Source organism: Emydura macquarii, unplaced genomic scaffold (assembly GCF_026122565.2).
Source record: "Emydura macquarii macquarii isolate MOO-44397 ecotype Brisbane River unplaced genomic scaffold, CSIRO-AGI_Emac_v2 contig_1254, whole genome shotgun sequence".
NCBI lineage: Eukaryota > Metazoa > Chordata > Testudines > Chelidae > Emydura > Emydura macquarii.
The window spans coordinates 4,333,853-4,357,399 of record NW_027131391.1 but is presented as its reverse complement, the minus strand read 5'-3'; the positions used below and the strand labels follow the sequence as shown (position 1 = coordinate 4,357,399).

Below are 23,547 nucleotides of genomic sequence, written 5' to 3'. Positions count from 1 at the left end.
AAGCCTTCATCCACAAACCCACCTGAGTGAACACCCATCTGATTCCCTAGGTCTGTAAACAGCCTCTCCTCCCAGCCTGGCCTCACTGATCCAAACCATATCCCGAAAAAGCTACAGATAATACACAGGGGTGAATTTTGTTTAAATTACAGAGTCCTGCACCTTCATTAAAGTCAGATCTCCCAGGCCGACTAGGGGCAGAGAGAAGGGGCAGGTGCAGCAAAGCGGAGGGGAGCACTGGATAGCATCCCTCCCTCCTGCTGCATCCATTTAGTTTGGCTGTTGATACAAGATGTTGGGTGCTGTCTTGGAGACTGAAACCACTGATCCATGGATGCTGCCCACACAGCACCAGTTCCCTCCTCCCCTTCCTCGGAGGCCCCAAGCACTGGTGCTGTTCTACTTGCTTGGGCTTACTTCAAGTTCCCCAGCAGCCCTTGACCTGCTCAGACCTGTACTCCTCCAGGCTTCCCCAGCAGCAGGTTTTGGCTGGCACTTGGCATCTCCTCTCTCATCCCTCATCCTAATTCCCACTGCATAGTTACCTCCTTCCTTCCACAGCAGGAGTGAGTTCAGCGGGGGAGTGGTGGGAGGGGAAACAGCAGCACAGGCAGAAAAGCACCTGTGGGCACATGACATAATCGGAATGTGTAGGAAGGCCGGGCCAGAGAAGTGAAAGTCCCTCAAGGTCAGGGCTTTGCTGCAGGAGCCTTTTCCACAGGCTGAGCCTGCAGTTTACAAAGCTTCCCCTGCCCCCTTCACTGCAGCCTCCCCTCTCTCAGGAAATCCCCTGGTCTCCCTCAGGGGTGGCTCCTTCAGGAACCAGTGGTGGCCCAAGAGTGCCAGATATTCCAAACAAGACTCAGCAACGATACCGAGCATCTGCCTGCAGGAGCCCCCCATGACCCTGCCGTTGCCAGGAAGGCGCACACAAGCCCGTCCAAGTGGATGTCTGCAAGCATGCTGGAATCCCTGCAGGTGTCAACCTCGTGCATTGCAAGTCGGATGAAAACACCCCAGCTACAGCCTCTCCTCTTCATTCTGCAGCCAGAACCCAGCCAGACCCATCCCACAATGAAACAATCCATGCTACGCTAACAGGGACATTCTCCCCATATTAACCAAACCTGCTACAAGGCCAGGTGCTCAGGAGCAAGCTTTTGAAAACCCTTCCCATGGGGCTTGGAATCATGGCTGAAATTGGTTGGTTATTACTATTTATACAGAGCTATAGCTACACAAGGTGCCTTATGGATCCAGAGAAAGACACAGGCCCTGCCCCAGAGACCAGTCTGTTTGCAAAGTCCAAAGGTTCCCACATCCATAGCATGGTTTCAGCTATTATGCTGCTTGGGAGATCCACACTGGACGGAGAAATCAGCCCATTCGTTCTATTTTTGGTTCTTCCAGTCACCCCATCATTGTGGTGTTGGGCTGCTAGCAGGAACTGTGCCGGGAACCAGTTCAGCCCACCTCTGGCCTCGCTGTCCTTCACAATCGTTTAAAGTTGTGGCTAGCTCTGCTTTCCTGCAGGCACAGACAGGGTTAACGGGTCAGCTCAGCTGTTTGAAGAGATGGCAGGAGGGAAGAACCGGTTTGGGTAAAACAAGACCAAACCTGAATGTGATTTGAGGTTCCAAACCATTTATTTAATTTTTCAAAAGTTACTTTTCATTTCTCCGCATCTCTTCATTTGCGGCTTTGGGCCGGGCTGGGCTGGGCAGAGGCGGTGACGGGACACTGCAAGGAGATCTCCAGTTCAGTTGTAGAGACTTAGGGATCTAGACAGCTCCAGAAAGCATCGGAATTTTTCAGCGAAAGTCAGGACACTTGCGTTAGTATGCTGGATGATACCACCAACTTACTGTGTGACCTTCGGGAAGTCACTGCACCTCTTTGTCCCCCTTGGGAACAGGGAGGTAAAACTACTTATTCATCTTTGTGAAGTGCTTTGAAATTCTCAGCTAAAGGTTGTTATAGATAGTCAAAGTGTTATCTGAATCCAGCATCCACGGGCAAATTTTTCAAACACCTAAGTGATTTAGGAGCCTAGGTCACCTTTTAAAAAGGGACTTAGATGCTTATGGAAATTTTATTCCAAATCTTTTGAAGATTTCCTGCCCTTACTAAGATATTTGTTAAAGTTCAACATCAGTGGTAATGCTCGAATAGCTGCCAGGTGGCAAGAATTCCTGTTCCATGGGAACCATCCCAGTGCCATGACACACTGAAATGTAGAAAATGTATTACTAAGACCTTGCAGATCAACAGCAGCTCTTTACGGATGGCCGGTAACACAGATCTACATCTGCTTTCAAATCCAAATTCTTTTTAAAGGATCCCCTCTCTCGTTTGAGGTGTCTCTGAACTTCTACAGCATCCTTTGAATCGTTTCTGGCTTGCTTAGAAGCAATGAAAGAGCCCACCGTTCTCTTTCAACTAATGGGACGATCTTGCTGAATTTACAGTGATGAAGTAGAAAGGAAGCTGCAGCCATGTTCCTCCGAGAGCTTTCCCCAAAGCCTTTCAGAAAAAATAAATTAATGGAAAAGTCTGTCGTTTGGGGACTACTCCTCTGTGTTTGCTTGGCAGTAGGTGTTCTCTAATTTCCCATGCATAGACGAGAGAGAGAACTGGCTGCTCTGATTCCTGGGATCTGTTTGGATGAACCAATAAGAGCTTGGAAGGCTAATGTTTATGACTGATGCCGTGAGCAACACTGAGTGCAGTAACCAGAAGGCTAAGCTGCTGTTGGGAATGGGCAGAATGCAGCCAAAATCCTCTGGGCGTGCACTTGGGTGAACAGCATATGTTGGCTCTAGGAGTCTGTGCCAAGATGAGCTGGGAGAGGAGCTGTGTGTGAGAGGAGGAGAGTGTGTGTGTTCTTCTGGGCTGTGCAGGATGAACAGCTTTCTTGTCCCATCTCACTTTGCCCTTGGGCATTGCCGTAAGCTTCCTCTGGCAGGATCACCCACCACCATCCACTAAGATGGGCCAAAAGGTAGTTTGTAAATGATTCTCCTTCACCCTCTCTCTGGTCTTTCCCACAGCCTCAGGTGGCAATTCCTGCTCTGGGGAACATTTCAGGCTCAGAAGGAACTGTGCTCTGCTGCAGCCACAAGCAGCTACGCCAGGTCGTAGCTCATGGTCTGTAACGCTGAAGAAGTTACTGCCCAGTCTTTTCTCTCCATTAGCTGGGGTCAAACCAATGTCAGACGTCAGAGAGTAACAACGAGCTTTTCCGTGCTCTCAGGTCAAAACATCCCAAAGTACTTTACACGCCAGTACAAAGAGGCAATCCCACGCTTCACAAAGCAATGAAACGCAACCCCCCTGGGATGAACAAGGGGCAGTGCACAGCAGCGTTCTGCAGTCATCTCGGGGAAGAAGCGGAGAACGTCACATCCGACTAGACCCAAACAGGGCCTGGAAAGAGGCGGGATGCAGTTGCCCAAGATGGAACAAGGCCCGCACACCGGGGCTGCTCTCGCAGACAGGATCACAAATGAGCAAAGTGAGGTCAATAAATAAATAAATAAATAAAAGGGCGTTCAAAAAGTACGAATCCAAAGAGCAAAAGCTTCCCGAAAGAGAACTTCGTGTGGAACCATTGGGGGTCCTGTGCCCTGAGGAGGAGATGCTGCATCTGAGGAATTATGCTAAGGTTTTGGATTAAGTAATGGAGGTGGCTATGTTTAGTGGTGTCTTTTTATTTAATAAGTGTTTGTTAAAGGTACTAAACAGGTTCTGGACATCCCCTTCACTACTGCGGGAGTTAGAGGAATTCACACATCGGGACCCAAAAGCCTTTACGGACACAAAACCCTCATTGGCATCAGTTGGGGTTTGGTCAGTTTCAGATACTGCATAATACAACATTCCCCCCAGCTGGGTTTCCAATACACAAAGAGCAGCCAGAAGATATGTTCAGCATAAATGTCTTCTTTTAGATTAAGCACATCAGCAAACAAGAAAGGACAAAAATAAAGTCCCCATGAAAGAGCTGAGAGAGAGTCCCCTCAGTAAAGAGAAGTGTCCTTGGAGACTTAAAGGGGCAGAACAAACAAAACAAAAGATAAAACAATCCCATCACTACATCACCAGATCAGGAGAGAAATTCTCATCAGGCATCAGTCAAGCTGTTTTTCCTGTGGGGACAGCCAATAAATATCTGCTCAGCCCTGCTGAAACGTGAATTGCAGGGTGCTGTGATCTCATGGCCGTGCTGGTGTCAGCACTTCCACCTGCCTTAAACTTGGGTTAAGGTTACTATACTAAATTCGACTTACGTTCAGGTGTTCGGTACATTCCATATCATTACTGGTGCCTTCTGACTTCCTGGCTGTACGTTTTCCTCTCAGCAGTCCACTCATCAGACTGCGAGTGACAAATGCTGGCTGCCACGAACAGCAACCGCTGGCTGCCCGTGTCTGCTCTTCTCTTTATAGGCAAGGGTAGGATTCAACGTACCCAAGAGAGTTTCCACCTCTGGTGACCCTCCTCCCCTCCCCCAGCACAGTGCTTCATTTGCAATGAAAGAGGCAATTAAGTGCCAGGGCTCAAGCAATTATTTTTTTTTACTTTCACAACTGACACGGCAATTCCAGAGGTGCTGGGACCATGAATTACCAAGCCTTCGCCCCAGCCCAAATTAAGCATGGCCCTAGGAGTTCTGTATGCTCAGGTGATGTATTCCTGGGCTGTTTCCCAGGGAACTGAGATCTTGCATATTTCCCAAGTGATCCTTATTTTTGGCCAGTGAATCATCGTGAACTGTATTGCCCCTAGGGTTAAAGCCTGGTCTCTCTAAAGTAAGTAAGACCTTTGCCATGGACCTCAGTAGGAGCAGCAGTAGGCCCCAGGGATGTAAATCTAGCCCCTAGCTCAGCCACATGATATTAAATCATGGTGCACTCCAATTTTTCCCTCCCTGGCAATTTAATGATGCTGCTATGGAGTATTTTATAGAGAGTTTCATCTTTTGAAGGAACTCTACAAACAGGACCTAATTACTGGGGAAACTGAGGCACCAAGAGGTCAAGTGATTTGTCTAAAGCTACTTGATGAGCCAATAGCAGACTCTGGAGTGGAACCCACATCTCCTGATGCCTATGGACTCACCCATACCACTAGACCACATGACCTCCCAGCTTGCGGGAGGCTGCACTGGATACCTTAAAAGCATCAGACAGCACACTGAGGTCACTCTCATCTTTGACACGGAGCTGCAGCTTGCAGCTGGCTAGATCTCAGCGTGCAATGCTCCTTTCTTGGTCACAGCAGCCTGGCTGGAATGCTGCCTGCAGGTAGAACATCTGCACTGAAGTGGAAATCCACATATGTAGAATGTATCAGGCCATATGGACCCACGGCCAGGATTTTAGCTACCACTGCTCAAGGCAGATTCTCAACTATGAAGCAGTTCAGTCATTTGAATAGATGGAATTCAAGGCACAAGAACAAATGCAACCCCTTAGGGAAAAGTATACTACAGTATCCTGTAAGAATATTCCCACGCAGTCTGCCTTTTTAGGGCTGGTAGGTGAAACTTCAACAGAACCATGCTTTGTCAGATTATGTGGTTCCAACAGAATCAAAACACTTCACGAAAGTGGATTGTTTTTACTGGAACTTTGTTTTAGAAGAAAACCAGAAAGGACATTCTGACAATGTCAAAACGTCCTGTTTCAACATTTCCGGAAATAAGTGTATAATTCTTTGTTATGAATTTTTTTTTAAAAAATGTTGTGTTTATAATATAATGTATATTATAATACAAAATAAAAAAGTCAAAATCAGAATCTTTTGATTGCCCCAAAATGAAATATTCTTTAGAAGTTTCCTTCATGGAGAATCGTAAAATTTTGGGATTTTATTCTGTTACAGAACAAAGCCAGATTTCTCAATCCTTTGCAAAACAAACTCCATCCTCCACACACCTAGACCACTTTCTGTAGTGTTACTGTTCTTTAGGCCATCACTGCCTAAAACTGCCATGTTTCTATGTAGCTAACTTGGCCTTAGAGGGAAAAGGAGGGGGGGGGAAGAGAGATAGTTATATAAAATAAACACTGGCAATATGAAAAGGAGATGGGACATGACAATTCTCTTCCAGCTGAAGGTCAAAAATAGAACAAGGTTAGCTGGCAATGAATGAATTATGCTCCATTTCTACCCTGTAGCCTGCCGAGACCCTTACGATGAGAAGTTGCTTCTCATCATACCTTTCTTCCCACTTCCAGGATGTATTTTTATATTAGCACCGTTACAGATGGTTTGCCCGAGTAATGCACATTCAGCTGTGGTCATAGCCCACCTGAGGACATACAGCAAACACACAGGATGAGCATATATCCAGAAAACAGCAGTGAATGGATGACATTAATATTTGAGGCATCTTCCCAGATGAATGCAGACCAAGGAAGCTTAGGATACAATTTAGCCACCTCCTGCCAGCTGCAGTCTTAGTGACTTCTTGTATCTCTTACCTCAGACATTATTGTAGTGAGCCGACATCCTGACTTTTACTTACTCACTTTTTACTTGGGCAAAATGTTCATTCGTTTCAGAGGGAGTTGGTCCGGAATAAGACCCTCACTATTTGACCCATTATTTATAAGCTCCACTTTTGCACCAATCCTTTTGTTCCAGAGAATCCCTAAGGCTCTGCAAAAGGGAACTGGCTTTATCCACTAGTGAAATGCCACCATCTCTGGAGCACACAGCAGCTGTTTAACAGCACATGCCACATTACACAAAGGACCAGGAAGAGAACAATGTGGCACCCAGCTACAAATACAGGGGGGGATTAAGGAGGCAGAACACAATTACTCACAATAGACTGTAGCTGAGACTAACACCTTTACTCTGAGACTAAGTGCCACAGGCTCTTTAGTGACCGTGAGCGGTTGGCACCTGGCTTTAGATCTTATCCAAAAGACGGCATCTTTAAATCACAGTGTCCCCTTCACGCCGTATCGAGGCATATGTTCAGTAGTGACCTTGGAGGAAGGAGCATCAGCACCTGCAATAATTGGGATTCACCTGCAGATCTCCCATTCCCCTTCTGAAACCTTGCCTACCCTGTAGGATCTGGTGCCAGAGCCTCACCTAACCACTCTCTAATTCTTCTAAGGGTTACTTATTTTATAGGCATTTCGATGGCATCTGCATAGTTATCCTGCTATCCAGTACCTAGGTTTTCTGCACTTGTTCCACTGTCTCTCTTCGGATGATCAGGCCTCCCCAAGGCATCAGCTTTCTTTCAGACTGAGCAGATAGCACAGGAAATGAGTTGACCATCTTCAGCCCAATGCAGTGGTGGGTAGGGATGGGGCGGCTGGCTCATGTTTCTCTCAAGGGTGAAAGCACTCTTTGACCCACAGAGCTGCTCTCTGCGGGTTTCCCTGCAGGGTTTCTGCTCTTCTATGTCTTTCTAAAGCCACTGGCACCGAGCCCCCACCACACGAGCTGAGTAGCCAAGCTGAGAGCATTTGAACAAGTGAAAGAGTTTAAAAGCTTTAATGCAGCACATAGCAAATTCCTTCCAGACTAGGGTGAGATGCCATCGAATGAAACCCACCTCAGTGAAACGTGGAGGGGTCAGAGAGGGCAGGAAAATCTGGTGGAATTTAAAGAGGGTGAAATTCTGGGTCCACCAAAGTCACAAGGAGCTTTGCCTTCACCTTCACTCAGGCCAGGATTTCACCCACAATGCACTGCAATGCCATCGCTCTTTCCATCCTTACAGGGCTTCACGCTCCCTCTCAACCTTATACTAGCCTCTCAATGAAGCCTTGGCCAGAGCATCTCTCCAGAGACCACTTTAAAACTTCCCCTGGGATCCTAGCATACTCTTTGCTTGAGGGGTAGTTAAACACGAACCTCTTCAGGGCCACCTAGTCTTGCTGGTGCTCAGGATAGCTGCTTAAGACAGATTTCACTGGGGACCCGATGCTGCACCCTCAGCTCCCACTGACTTCAATGAGCGGTATAGGTGGTGCTCAGCATTGCACAGGATCAGGGCCCTCAGGGAATAAAGTATGAGAACTCTCTCTGCTCTTTGGCCTCTCTTCATAAGCCAGAGAGTTGAAGCTGTTCACCTTTCCTCACAATGATTCTGTATGAAGCGTACTGATTCAGCATTTTTTTTAAAATCATGCAAGGTTTATCATGGAGCTTCTTGAAGTTGCTTGGATTTTTTTTCCTGCAGAAAATTTCAAGTGTTTGGCCAAATAAAATAATATTAATAAATCCCCCTCTCCCCCCCGCCCCCCTCAAATTAGCTAAAAAATTTCACCTGAACACCAAAAATTTCAATTCAGAAATGCCAGTGTGGTGGCTTTCAAACAGACGAATTCACCAACAAACTCCCGTATAAACACTGGCTTCACCCTGGCTTATTGCCTTCCTAGCCTGGCAAACCATTCATTTGGTTTATCATCAGGTGCCTTCTCTTCTACAATCGGTCTTCCCCTCCTCTTCAGCAACATCACAGTGAGTCTTTGTGACTTCACAGTAAAGTCCACAGACGTTGCTGCGATGCCAGCCGTGCTGTATTGTGACATCACTGTAGTGAACAAAGGAGGGCAGCAGAAACTGGTGGGATCAAGCTTCCCGGGTTCTACTGCCGCTTCTGCTGCTGACTCGCTGTGTGATGCTGGTGACTCCCTCAGCTCGACAGGTTTCAAAAAGTGACCACTGCTTTTGCATCCTTCTATTTTTAGAGTGCCCAACCTGAGACAGCTACAGACTTGATTTTCAGAGGTGTGGAGCTCTTGCAGATCCCACTAACTACAACTGGAATTTAGGATGCTCAGGACCTCTGAAAATCAGGTCCACAGGCATTTCAAGCCACGTATCCAAAAACTGAGATGACCAGAATCGGTGATCACTTCTAAAAATATTGGCTTTCGCCTCTCCGTGCCTCAGTTTCCCCAGTTGTAAAGTAAGAACCACCACCTTACAAGGGGGCTGGCAGGCTCAGGGTATGTCCACACTGCAAAAAAACCACCCTGCAGCAGCAAGTCTGGCTCAGCTGACCCAGGCTTGTGCTGCTGGGCTAAAAATAGCAGTGGAGAAATTTGGGCTCAGGCTGGAGCCTGGGGTCAGCTGCCCTTTCTCTTCCCTGGAGCCCAGACTCCAGCCCAGGGAATGTCTACACTGCTATTTTTAGCCCTAGAGCGCAAGACCCCAAAGCCAGAGTCATTGCCGGAGTCATTGCTCCGAGACTCATTGCCGTGGGGCTGTCTTTGCTATGTAGACGTGCCTTAAATATTGGTAAAATGCTTTGAGATTCTTAGGGGAAGGGCCTAGGAAAGGAAGAGAGAGCTAATCAGGAAGGAGCCTGCTCCTGCAAGCACACAGACACCAGAACAATTAACAACAATTAAAACACAGGGGGAAAATTATGCAGCTCATCAATTACATTCTAGTGAAACTTAATTTTTCAAGCTCTCCGGGGCACTTTAAAGACTCTCCGCTTACAGCATTTCTCCTGCTTGTGTAAAAATAGAGAAGCCGAACTGCACATCTAGGATCCAAACCTGTTCTCACTGACATGTATGGATGAACTCCCGTTGCTTTCCGTAAGGAGCAGGATTGGACTTCCTTCCAACAGCTGGGTGGCAAAACAGGCAGAGAGGAGTTGGAAATACACTGCCCATTAGAAGCATTCTTTACAGCAAGTTGAGCTTCCCTTCAGGGAAAGGATGATTTGTAATAATAAAAGATTTAGTTCTTATATGGCACCTTTTATCCAGAGAGCTCAAAGCACTGTACTAGGAGGGCCAAAATCATCGGCTTCTTTTTACAGATGGGGAAACCGAGGCACCAACTCTGCCTAAGGTCATGCAGCAAGTCAGCAGCAGACCCAGAAATAGAAGCCAGGTGTCCCATGTACCCATTCAGGGCCAAGCCTAGTATACCACACGGCTAGCTCCTGTATCCATGGAATTTTATTTTCCCCTCCCTTTGTCCTCTTCCAATCTCCTTTTCCTTCCTCTTCTGTTCTCCCATGCTGCCTGCCCGCTTACTGTTTTCTCCCCCACTCATCTGTCCGCCTCCTACCTCCATTTCCATCTCTCCTACACACTGCTCCCACTTTTTCTCTTGCTAGCTGTCGTCCTCCTTCCCCCCTCCTCTCTCCTGACCATCTTGCCTTATTGGGCAATGGGTCTGCGATCTGGAGCATGCTCTAACCAGACCCCACCACACCCATCTGAGCTGCGTCACCATAACCTGTACATTGCACCAGATGTAAAAAAATGCAAGTAGGTACCTACCAGTCCACCTGGACTTCTACATCTCTTGTCTCCGCCTGGGCTGGCACATCTCCATTGAGTTCCTTACTGCCACTCTTCAGGAGTTTCAGGACTGGCTCTATTTCTTTTAGCAGTTCATTGTTTTCGACCCCACCGTTCAAGCAAGGATTGGCACTGGTATTGTCCTTTCCCTTCAAAGATTCCTCGCCTTTGATGCTGGTGAACACACCATTGACGTGCACAAGGGACTCTACTTCCTGCCCGTTCTCCCTGGCCCATGTGGCACTAGCCAGGTCCGCACCCTGCTGCAGATCTCTGCTGTGGATACTTGGGTTGGACAAGTCGACCACTTTTGCAGCTGGGCACAGAGGTCTGGTTACTCTAACGGTCTTTGGCATCCCATCTCCAGCAAAGGTGGTCTCCAGGTGAGTGGTGAAACCCTCGGGGCCTCTCAGAATCAGAACCACATAGGTCTCGGAGACGATGCTCCTCAGGATCTCCAGGGCACTCTCATAGCTCATGTCCACCAGAGGCCTGCCATTGACTGCCAGGATAATGTCCCCGGCCTGTATGAGGCCGCTTTGCTCAGCTGCCCCTCCCCGGATTAGGTCGGAGATGATTACCGGGGGCTTGTTGACGCGTTCCTTCACCAGGAACCCAAGACCCCCAACCTTGCGTTTGAAGAGTCTCACCGAAATGACATTGGGCTGGATCTGCTGCACACTGAACACATTCTCTTCCATTGTAGCCCCTTGGTCCTCTAGCCTGCAGCCTGAGACCACTAGACCCACTGAGCACAGACTAGCCCACTGCCGAGCAGCAAGATGAGCAGCTGAGAAGAGAGCACGGTTTATCTCTGCTCGTGAGGAGGAACTTGTTGGCTCTAGAATGACTTGCCTCGTTGCAAATTCTGCAGAGCATCAGTCGTTGCACATCAGTTCCAGCTCTGTCTTCGGCAGCATAATTTCATTCATTCATTCCTTCCTTCCTCCGCTCTCTCTTGCTTTCTCTCTCATAGCGTAGCGATGCTAGCAGCCCAGGTAATCTTCACTGGGATAGCAAGAGCGTGTCACCAACAGAAGGCTGGTCTGGAGGGAGCACACACTGAACTAGGCATTTCTCAGCTGAAGAGAGGCTCAGGGACAAACCGTTAGAGATGAGACATGACAGCTTTGAACCATCCCTTGGTCTGATGCTTGGGAACTGGCTCACTTCACGGACATCTCTGAGAACTAGTTTTTAGGTTCTGGATAGATCTTGAGCTTCTTTATCTGTAAAGGGGAATTAAAAAAAAGGAGAGAGAAAGACGTGAGCTTGGACAGAGTTATATATGGGCCCCATAGAGAGATCTGAATGCTACAGCCACCCAGATATGAAACACTCAACACTGGTATCCTCTCCAGAGCTGTATTTCAAAGGCAGGCTGTGGCCTGGAACCATTCCACGCTGTATTTCCTATGCCCCTTTGCAAACTCTCCCACTGGCTGGTTTGTCTGGCTTGAGTAGTGCAGAGATAGGGGATAAAGTCCTGGCAAAGAAACTTTGGGACCAATTCTTTGGCTAGTATAAATCAGTATAATTCCACTGAACTCAATGGAGCTATGTCAGTTTACACCAGCAAAAGCTCTGGCCCCTGTTCTTCAAAGTATCTTCATGAGCCCAAGTTTGCCCGGCAGAGATGACTCAGGGCAGGTCTACACATAACATGCTGCAGCTACATCGCTGTAGTGCTTCACGACTACACCGATAGGAGCAGCTCTCCCGTCAGGGTAGTTACTTCACCTGCACGAGAGGCAGTAGCTCCGTCAGCAGGAGCAGCTCTCCCGCTGACACAGCACGGTCTACACCGGGGGAACAGGTCGCTATAACTGTGCTGCTCAGGGGTGTGGATTTTTCACACCCCCAAGCGACGTAGTTATACCGATGTCAGTGTAGTATATACCGATGTGTAGTTATACCGATGTGTAGTGTAGACCTAGCTTCAAGAGCATCCAGAGAGGTCCATGCCTCCCTTCCATATGAATGCTGACCCTGCGCCGAGGGTCCAGGAGAAAGAGTGAAAATCACAAACAAAAATCATATAACAACCCTAACTGGGGAAGAGATCAAGGGACAGATGCCCAGACACTTACACACCTTGAGTAGCACCTTACTCCTCGACTAGTCCCACTGCAGGCAATGGTATCACCACCTGGTCCCAATTCATCTCCTCCTTTCACTTCACTACAAACCAGAAGTGTTCCCGACACAGTTTCTTTTACTTGCAACTGAAATCTGAATATTAAAGAGCTCATTTAAGACAGAGTCTCCATGGCTGAACGTTTGGCCCGCTGCTTGTGCGTCACTGGCTGGGTGGAAGGGAAGAATTTGCCTGTCAAAGCAAATGGTCACAAACCCCCCCCAAGCGTGCATATTCTGGGTGTTTTTATTCCGTAAAGTCACATTCTCACTCAGCTTCTCTTCTCACCAAGAAAAGAGCAGGCAGCCAGCCAAACAGCAGCCTGTTGGCTGAACTCACGTAACTCTCATGCAGCCAAGAGAAGAAAAACAACAGTAGTTGCAGTTGGAAAAACCTTCTATAGGTGGGGGAAGTGCTCCCCCTGCCAGATGGCCATGGGGACCTTGCAGCAATGGTGAAAGCGAGCAGGACCTCAGGGGCCAGGTCCTGGCTTGAGGGAACTACCAGCATGGGAGCAGCATCCCAGCAAGGCACGCAGCAGGGAGCCGAGTCCCAGCCAGTGCCCAAAGGGAGGAACAGGAGCTGCCAGGAGCAGAAGCCTGGCTCGTCTGTGTAGCAGACGCTCAGCATTAGCTCATTCTCTCCTACATTGATACCAAGTCAGCTCTCTGCAAGGCAGAGTGATTTGCAGTTCAGCCCAAACAAACAAAAGGGCAAAAGAATAAAGAATAATCCAAGACAGTACTGAGGGGCCGCTTTCCGGCTCTCATCCTATGCAGAGAGAGAAATGATTTAACCCTCCCAGCTCTGCTGTGCAGCTCTGTCCCACGTTGCAGCAACATGTGCAAAGGGTTAACATTGCTACCAGAATGAAGGGCACGATTGGATCTGTTTCTCGGATGGAGTCACCCCGATCCTGGAGGCTGCTCTACCCTCCCTGCCAGGGACAACTTACTCAGGGGCTCAGCAAAATATTTGTAAAGAAACATTATTTTGCATTTACAATAGGCTAGATTGCACCAAATGGCAGGTACTGGGTGGGTAATTCCCAGGGGAGGAAAACCCCAGGATTTCCCAAGATCTTCACCCTCCGGCCCCATTTCCAACACCACACTGCTCTTCACTCTCAGGTTGGGCTTTTCAAAAGTGCCTAAGGAAAAGAGATTCAATTGGATTTGGGCACCTAACTCTCCAGTCCTCTTTGAAACGCCCAGCCTCTGCGTTCCCAGGATACATTTCGGGGACGAAGCGCACACATTCCCAGCAAAGTGCTGGTAGTAGAAGTCCATTTGCCCAGTGGTGCTTCCTCCCTCTTTGGTTTTGGTAGGGAAAGAATTCATCAAGAGTTGCCCACTCCTTTCTGCAACACCTCCACCGCCGGCCATTGTGTGTACACCGTCACAGCAGGCACACACCTAAGGACCCAGAACGCTACATCGTAGCCCGAGGGGGAATATTTCTGCGGGAGTCCCCTGTTCTCATAGCAGCAGCACTTCCCTGCTTCTGCAGCGTGAAGTAGGCTCGGCTCCCTGCTTTTTCCACCTTGCTCCCTGCACTCTATCTCCATGTACACAGCAAAGAACTGAAAAGCCACAAGGAAGAAGAACCAGAGCAGCTCAAGGACATGGGCTGGATACGCTGCCAGGCAGCTGGAGTGCAGGTGGTTCAGGGCAAAATCATTTTCATTTCACTGCGGACCCTCGCTGCCATTCCTTTGAGTTTGCAAGGAAAAAAAAAACAACTGTGGTGCTCTCTCTGCCCTACCGACCCTCTGGGCTGAGCTCCACATGGACTCCCCCTCCCCTGCCCAGGCCCCGGGGGAGTGGATGGTGCGGCACAGGGCAGGCGCTCACCCTCCTTTCCAACAGGAGACCAGCTCCTGAGCTGAACAGCCTGAAGGTGTTGTGTGAGGACATCCCTCCTCTGGGACCAAATGAGGCCACAAGTGCAATGAGTTTGTGGGAGGAGAGGTCTCATAACACAAGTCTTTGATAAACTCCTTGTCTTTGGTGGTGGGGATAGTAGTTGGGGACAGTACAGGGAGATTTTGATAGACCAGTAAAAGGGTCAGGGACCGCTTGATAGCGTAATATTGATTATCATACTTGTTGCTAACAACAGCCAAAATCGGTAGGCCTTTCTGGAGGCCTGTGCAGCCTTGGCATGACTAAGCCAGGAGGGGAAGGGAGCCTTTTTCTCAACCTTATCTGACTCTGCACCCTCCCCCTCCGATGAAGTCTCTGGTGGATGTGCTGGGATCTGTGTTTTAGGAGAAAAGCAAGAAGCGTATCTCTGCATGCCCTCTGGGCCTCAAGACATGAGGATTCTGCACAAACACATCTGACTGATAAGTGATCTGAGGAAACCTCTTGATTAGCTTTTGAAACTGCTGGCCCGACAAGTTTTTTCCATGACGTTATTGTCTGCTAATGAGGATAAATGGGGGAGGGGGGAGAAGAGGTTTGGACTCTTCAGGGATCTCTTCTTGGACACAGTTTTGGGGTCCCCCAATGGCAGCTGGAAGAACCGGCCTCTCGGAAAGCCGCCACTGCACTGCTGGAGAGCCGCCCCAAACTTCGGTCATTATGGAGGGCTGGGGGCGTTTTACTAACCTGTTGTGGACGTGCTTCAGACTAAGTCAAGTGTAGCTTTCAAGTGAGAGCGCTCTTGTGTTATATGGTTTCTACCAGGCCCTCTATCGGCTGGGCAGCCACGTCTCCATTCCAATGCAGCATAACCCACCTATTGTGGGGTAAAGTCATTCTCCAGCTCGCTAGGAGCGCATCGAGGCTGCAATTAAATGCTGGCAGCCGGCCCACGTCAGCTGTCTCAGGCTGCAGGGCTATAAAGCAGTGGTGCAGATGTTCAGGCTCTGGCTGAAGCCCAGGCTCTGGGACCCTCCCCCTCGCAGGGTACTTAAGACAGACTGCACTCCCGGTTTATTCTAACCATTTTATTGATGCCAACATCGTTTTGGTTGTGGACCTGGCTGTCGGGTCAACTGCGGCATTTGGGGCACAGGTTTTTATCCTCTAACATCCCCCTCTGTCGTCTCTGCTCTCTCTGCAGCTCTCCATCTGTGTAGGCAAGATGGGATAACAGGCCGACTGCCACCGCCCGTCATCTCCCTTCCACAGTGCCCATTACACACAACTCAGATAGAAGAAGATACTGTCGTAGCTATCCAAAGGAGCAGCAATACAGCAGGTACTGTAGGGTACTGAGGCCATTTCTCACCTTCTCCCTGCCTGTCAGTCCATCTGTCTCTCTCTCCCGGCCCAGAGTCTGATTTCACTTCCACTATTGTAAGTCCTCATTTACCAACATAAGAGATCAGAACCAGGGGAGTGCCCTCAGCTACTGCAGGGACAGAAAATCCAGCACTAGCTAGCTTCCCTTCGTAGGATCCTTTTTATCCCCAGGCTCCGCTGTGGACAAGTGCTCAGTTCACTAACATGTCTCCTGCACGTCTTGATGCACAACTAGTGAGACGCAGGAGGGGAACGAACCAGAGTTCAGACAGTCTCCCTGTTCCTCTGTCCAACAGCCATTTCAGCAAAGATGAAGAGAGAAAGCCTTTTGTTTTCTAGTTCCCTACACACTGGCTGTGCCCAGAGCTCGCCAAAAGGGCAGGCAGAGAATGGAAGGGAGAGAAGGGTCCCACAACGATCTCGGGTCATTAATCTCTGCCTCTCCCTTGCAGCCATTTGCATCCAGAGTATTTGATTAGCCCTCGCTCTCATTCTGCCATTGCTAGCAGCAGGAGGACAGCAGCTGCCTAAAGGGACTTGCTGTCACTGGGTGCTCATTTGAGCGAATGGGAGACGGGGGAGACCCTCTTCCCTGGATTGCTAAACATGGACACATCCCTCGCATCATCTGCCCCCAGCTGGTGTGAATCGAGACGGGGGAGGGGATCGTGCCTACATTGCAACAGGGACACTAAAGCCGAGCAAGATCGGAGGTGGCAGTAGTGGGGGAATTTCCCACAAACCCTTTCTCAAGCTCAGATCTCCTTTAAGCCTCTTGTCTGATTGTCTCTTCTGAGCCGGCAATGCTGCCATAACCTGGCCGCTTCCACATCATGCAAGCAGCTCTGCTCTCCAGTCGTCTCTCCGACGGGCCTGTCCAGCGGCTGTGCCTTAAGTGACCGCAGCCTGGGCTCTCCCTTGAGGCTGCTTTCAGTCCTCACCCCGGCCGCTGAGCTCACAGGAGAGGATAGCGAGTGCGAGACAGACTAGCTTAATAATCTAGGAGCATAAACAAGAATTTACAGTCAGCGTATACGCCATGTGAACGTGCGATTGTCAAGGTGGATAATCCTGCTATCAGTACTGGTTTACACAGCAATAGCACTTAGCTTGTCAGCGCCTTGGGGTGGGGATTGTCTTTTTGTTCTGTGGTCGTACAATGCCTGGCACAACGGGATCCTGGTCTAAAACTGGAGTCCCTAGGCACTGTGGGAATATTTGTACTGAGAGAGCAATTCCCGGACATTTACTAATTTAATCCTTGCATGTGAGGCAGACAGTAAGTTTATTATCCCCATTTGGCAGGTGGGGACGACAGACTCTCACACTGATGTAAATCTGCAATAACTTAAGTCACTGGGGGCCAGAGAGACTCAACACCTCTGAAAACCAGGCCCAAGGAGTTTTATGCTGGACATCCACAATCTGAGACAGCCAAAGTGACTTGGCCCAGGTCACAGAAAGAGCCAAGGAAGGACACAGGAGCCCCCAACTCTCAAGCCTCTGCCCAAGCCACTATCCTGCATCTTTGAGGGCTTAAGATCCATCCCCACAGATCTTTTGAGACCAGGCAAGACCAAATTTTCAGACGATCCCAGCACTTCTCTAGGCACCTAAATGCAGTGGTCATTGTCACAGTTCATGTACCACTCCGTGGTCCCTTAGGGCACCCACTCTTAGACGTCCAGCTCCCAGCAGTCACCTCTTGGGTACAGACCCGCATTTCTCTCCCTCCAGACTAGCATTTTTTCCAGGCTGCACAGTTCCCTGCTTACATTGTGATATCCCCAACAAGCCAGACTGCCTAACCAGGCCAGCGGCTGCATTTTGCTTTCTCTTCCAAGGCTATGAATGACGCAACTACCCATAGTTATGAGTTACCAACACAGTCCTTTCTAAGCAAACACATTTATTCTTAAGGTGAAAGCATTACAGAGAGAACGTTAAAAACAATAAAAGAACCTACTCACAGGCCAAAAAGCTTCCCAGAGATCATCTCCTTCCCCAACGCTAGCAAGCGATCTGGTAGGAATCAGTTCTTCAAGCCCTGCTGTGACAGAACACACCCCCGTGTTTGCACCCTGCACACTGGTGTAACAATGTTTTTACAAGGTATGCCTTATGTGGTATCATTTGAAAAAAACTCATTATTTGCTGATCAAGAACATCAAGGCAAAATGCTCACGGCAGCGTCATATGTGAAGTTACAAACATAAGATGAACTCGTGACAAGACGTATGTTTTCCAGGTAAGTTGGGGGAGTGGCCAAACCAGTTCCTCTGAGAAAGGGCAAGCTGACACCACAGCCACATTCACACTGAGCAATTGCAGCAGCTGGATGCAGAGCACTTCTGGAAACTAAGCCCCTGCATCCAGGTGCCTGCATTGAGCCATTGGTACTGAGTTCTAGCAAAAATCAGACCCGTAACCCGTAATTCCTCCAATCTGTATTGTTTGCCCAGGAAATCATACTTTGGGCACAGAGGTGTCGATATCACTGTATGTTCCCATCATTGAAGCAGTTTAAGAAACATGTTTGGAGACCACAGAAAATATCTTCCAGCCCTGCAAAATAAAAAGTCGAGCCTTTCACTTCTCCCCAAAATACCAATTTTCAGTTGTTTCCTACAGAATTATGAAGTGCAGAGAGAAATCAAAGAGATCTTTCCCTCCCCTGATAGAAACTCATATGTGCAGAGCCTAAACAGGCCCTACGATTCTGCTGGCTTAGCCCTGACTGGTCCTCTAGCAGTCAGAAAAATTACTCTTGCAGATACAGTAGGTCAGACTTGTCCTCAGTTTTCCCTTTATACACCTTCCCTGCTCTCTGTCCAGACACCATAGGCTGTATTCTGATCTCACTCATTCTGGTTTTACCTCTGCCGACTTCAGTGGAGAGTCTCCTGGCTGTAACTGATATCAGTTATGTCCCTCTGAATCTTCTCCAGCCTAGTCAATGTCCTTCCTAAAGGCCCAGAAGGTGTCACTACAGGAGACTAGAGAGAGCAGATTTGCCACCCACATAGTGCTTGGGAAATGAGGAGCCAAGCTCCAAATCTAGGACTCAGCTTGTCAACACATGGTCATTATAAATGTTTTCCTAGGTGCACAAGAGCCCATTAGAGGCCATCACATGTCAATTAGCTGAGACGTTTTTTCAGGAAGAAGTCAGAGATAGTAATAAAACGCTGGTCTCCAGGCAAATGCCCCAAGAGGGAAGCCTAAGGAACAGCTCCAGGGGCTCCAGGCAGCACAGATTGTTTCATGCACTAGTTCCACTCCTGCACACAGCTCACAAAATATCCTTCAGATTCTAAATGTTGCATAACTCTGGTAATTTCCTCCATAGTAAATCATTGTAATCGAATCCTTCATTTATAACAAACAATAATAATGCCTAGCTCCTCTACAGAGCTTTTCACCCATAGATCTTAGAACACTTTACAAAGAAGGTCAACATCGTTAGAGAAATTGGTTTGTGGAAAATGCCAGATCGTCAGGCCTGGGGACTTATCCATGGAGCCAGGACAGCATGGACTCAGCACAGCTCCTGCTCAGCATTGTCCCAGTAACAAGCCCCAGCCCTCCCACCGGGGACCACTGGTGAAGATTAGAAGACAGTTCAGTTTCTGTGACCCACTCAGCCCTTGTCCCTGCCCCTTGCAGTTTCAGCAGAGAGGTCTCATAGCTTCAACTACAAGGATGTTGTGTGTGATACAAATACTTTCCCACCAGGAGCCGATCTGTGGCCACCAATTCATTTCATACAGACTCCTGAATGTGCATCAGATGGCAATGGCCTTCAGTCATGGAGAAGAGGCAAGGAAGCTGCACAGGTACAATAAAGCAGAATTTAAGCCAATGTTATTTTGCATATTTGCCCCTAAATCCAAGATTTTTAAAAATTTAACAGTTAAATATTTTCCTTACATGCCTCTAAAATTTATGGAAAGTCTGTTGGTGCAAAGCCCTTTCAGAAAGAGAGGGAGTTAGGCAGAAATAAGGAGACAGGATCCCTTCCAATCTTCCTGGGCAAAGATGAGAGGACAAGTGTTTTTCAGTGCTGATCAGATCAGACACTGACAGTGTATGACCTTAGACTCATGTGACCACTCTGTGCCTCAGTTTCCCCCTCCCTACAATGGAGATAAGTTGATTACCTCACAGAGTCATAGTAAGGTTTCATAAATCTTTGTAAAGTGCTTGGAGATTAAAGAGGTGCTATCAAAGTGCAAAGGGCTGTTTATAAACGGAGGCATGAGGGACTGGGACAGAAAGGAGGTTCCAGACAGAGGGGAGAGCAGGACAAGCGAAGCATCAACATTCTCTCTGAAGGCATTCACTAGGCTGAGCTTCCGTACTGTATATGTTGGCTCCCTGCACAAGCAGGTCCGATGACCTTTCACAGCTTCTGCAGATCTCCTTTTATGAACTGAGGATGACAAATTTTGGACAAAAGCTGACGCATTCCACTAATGGAAAGTAATGGAGAGATGCAGTATGGTTCTAGCGAGACGGCAAAATGGTGTTAGACCACTTTAGTTATCTTTAGGAGAACGATTTGTACAAGCAAAAATACATCTGTGATCAATGAATCCAAGAGCATTGGTTCCGATAATCAGTTAACATTGAATTACAGTTATTAGGGGCCAAATCCTGCTTACTTCCATTGATGCTACTCATGTGAATACAGAGAGCAGGATTTGCCTTTCAATGCAGTAAACATATGCTGCATTGATACATGATCTTCTCATTTCCATATGAAAGAGAACTAGTTTAAATAGTACCATAGACGTGCACAGCACATTTCATTAGGGTTTGCACCCAGGGAATTTTCATTTTCATCTTTATCAGGGGTGTCAAACTCAATTCCACCGGCGGGCCACGTTTGAATTACCCACTGGCGGAATTCTCGCCATGTTCTAGACTCCGCCGTGAAATGTCGCGAGGAACGTGTGCGAGGAGCGTGCAATGAAGCTTCTTTTTCGGCGGCAGCTCGCTGTGCCCGTCCACCGAGAAATCACGCACCCTCCACTCTTTCGGCAGCAGCTCTACCCTCCAGCACCAGCTGGAAACACAGTGAGACAGCGCCGTGGACCACATCAAAAAGGTACGCGGGCCGGATAAAAAAGGTTCGCAGGCCGGATTTGTATTAATATAGGCCGTGTGTTTGACACCCCGCATTAGTGTGTGCCTGGGCACACCTGCACACCCCGTACGCACGTCTATGAATAATACACTAACTTATGACTTGGGAGACCCAGGTTTTACTCCTTGCTTTGCCACAGGCTGCCTATGTGAGCGTGGGTAAATCAATCACAGTCTCTCTGGGCCTCAGTTTCATATCTGTAAAACAGGGATAAAAGCAGTGCCTTGCCTCACGGGGGTGGTGTGATGATGATAAAAACATTGAAGAGAGTGGGCAGCTCCGATATTACATAACGGGAACCACAGAATACCTACCAGACATAAATATCCATTTAATAGCAACACACACACACACACACTGCAGCCCTCTCAAACAATACCTGCTATTGATAGATATTGATTGACTGTGCTATGCTGTAGGATGCAGAATTGGCAACACACACACACACACACACACACACGTTACTGTGATCTAATGAAACCCAGAAGCACTATATTGACACCACAGTGGTTGCCATGGAGGGAGGTTGTCCGGGCTGAGGGTCAGCGCAAGGAGGGATTGTGAACTTCTTACCGGCTGGCTTTGTAACCATTGACAAACCAGTTAAAATCTCTGCCTCGGTTTCCTCATGTGTAAAAAGAGGATAACAATATTGACCCACTTCACAAAGGTGTTGCAAGGTCTAATGGTTTGTGGCAGCTTTCAGAACCTTGGGTGATTAACTCGGGGCCAGATGCTGATCCACTCATTCCCACTGAACTGTACGTTACCTCTTGAGCAGTCTGTTGGATTTCTATGGGACTATTCAGAGAACAAGGACCTTGTCAGCATGGGTGAGGGTGGCAGAATTGGGCCCTGGTTAGAGCTAACAGTTGATGAGACATAAAAATCAAACAGCTTGGCAGTCCTTGGCTTCAGAAACAGCAAATCCCACAAAAACTGATGAGAAAAGCTTTTAGAGTCACAAAATACAATTTCAAGTAATAAAATCCAGCACATATGGTAATTGGCTGATTTTATTTAAAAGCAAGACAGACGCCAAATAAATCTTACGTGGTAATATACAGTCCCCTAATTACCCCAGCCATCAATTCCAGGCTACCGTAAGTACACACACATTACACACCTGCCCTCAGGAACGGCACTCACTTTATCCAGGCCTTCAAAAAAAATCAATTGAGTCCTCTCCCTCGTATATCTTGGCTATGTTAATGGCTTACATTTTTATGTGCCAGCTTTAAATGCACACTATTGTCTTATTTAAATCAGTTTTCATGGGATTTATATTGTTAGACAAAGGGCCCCGGAGCTGATGGATTTATACCGATTTAATTTTACAACCCATGGAGCTTCAGTGAATCTGATGAAGAGCAATGGGCTGCAACATATGCACAGCTACTGTAAACCCGTGTTTGTGGTCCTGAAAATGAAGCATTGAAATGATTCACTGACAGTCATCTGTACTCTTGCCAACTGCTTTGCACTCAATGCCATTCTGTTTCAAACAAATGCAGTGCCATAGACAGTGTCAGTGCCTTTTTGCTTCCATGACTATTTTTGGGACAAATCCCAAACCCACTTTGAACAGGATAATTTTTCTTTGACAGGAAAGTAAAACATGATGCGTTTTGTTATCAGCGATATAGTAAAGGGCAGCTAAGTAGATTTTGTGCCTGGGCTGACTTGTGCCTGGGCTGACTTGCACCTACAGGCAAATAAAATAAGTTAATTTGCCATTGCCAGCGCTCTGTGCTTCCTGATACCAGGCTATCACTTCTGTGCCAGTGACCACCCCAGTATTTAGTGGGACCACTAGAGTTGACCTAGCCAGTCCGTGCAAGCTGTAGCAGTGCATTTTAACTTTTTCCCTGCTGTGTCTCCACCACACCCGATATGCATCTGTCACCATTTGACATCCCACTGAAATCACCGGACTGTTACGGCCAAATCCTTCAGTTCTCCCATAGATTTCATGGAAGTTGTGTCTAAGTAAGAATGGTAGGATTTCATTCTAGAGGACAACTCTTGCCTATTCCTCCTTAAGCATGGGAACCCCTTTGGTAACGTAACTGGTGTGCTTCCGCTGCATAGGGTAAAGAGGCTGCAGCAAACACCCTACAGAGCGCAGCGCCCAGATCAGAGGGATCTGCCCAGGCAGCCTCCTGCAGGGAGAGGTATGGAGAGTCTACTACAATGTATAGCATTTGGTGCTTCATCCCCCAGGAATGGGGGCAGGAGATGAGGGACGAGCTAGAGCCATGGAGCCCCTGCCAGGCACTGGGGGCAGTAGCTGTTGTGAACAAGCTGGGCTGCCATTCTGCAGCCTGTTTGTGACATAGGAAGGATTCTTCTCTCCTTTGCCCCAACAGAGAAGTTAAGTGCTCAGCCCAGATGCTTAGCCTGCCATATACCCGCTATATTCAGCAGTACAGCTGGTGTGTATTCATTGAGGATGGATACAGAATGGGCACCAGCAGGAAAGCAGTTAATAAAAGTGTTGCCTACTTTCGGATATAAATAAATTTGTATTCGTTTCCTAAGAGAATACATTAGTCCCTAATCAGGGTTTTGTTTTCGTGAAATTAAAGCAGTTCATGTTTACTCATCCCAATATAGTTGAACTGAATCCAACATACCTCAGCTCATCCAAATGATACTGTATTTCTTCAGTGGGAACCAAGGTACATTTATGTAATTACTAGGACA

At 48.0% G+C, this 23,547-nt stretch overlaps 1 protein-coding gene across 3 annotated transcripts in view; it reads right to left on the bottom strand.

Annotated features, from left to right (window-relative positions):
- NOS1 (nitric oxide synthase 1) overlaps positions 1-23,547 on the bottom strand; it is a 124,515-nt gene that overhangs the window by 47,578 nt on the left and 53,390 nt on the right. For 2 of the 3 annotated variants that reach the window (XM_067550132.1, XM_067550133.1), the window contains one exon: positions 10,284-11,533. In XM_067550132.1, coding sequence (XP_067406233.1) covers positions 10,284-11,005 — 722 coding nt within the window. In that variant the 5' untranslated portion in view covers positions 11,006-11,533. Of the gene's footprint in view, positions 1-9,545; positions 9,620-10,283; positions 11,534-23,547 lie in introns of those variants that run through there. The other variant, XM_067550134.1, reaches the window with a different exon arrangement.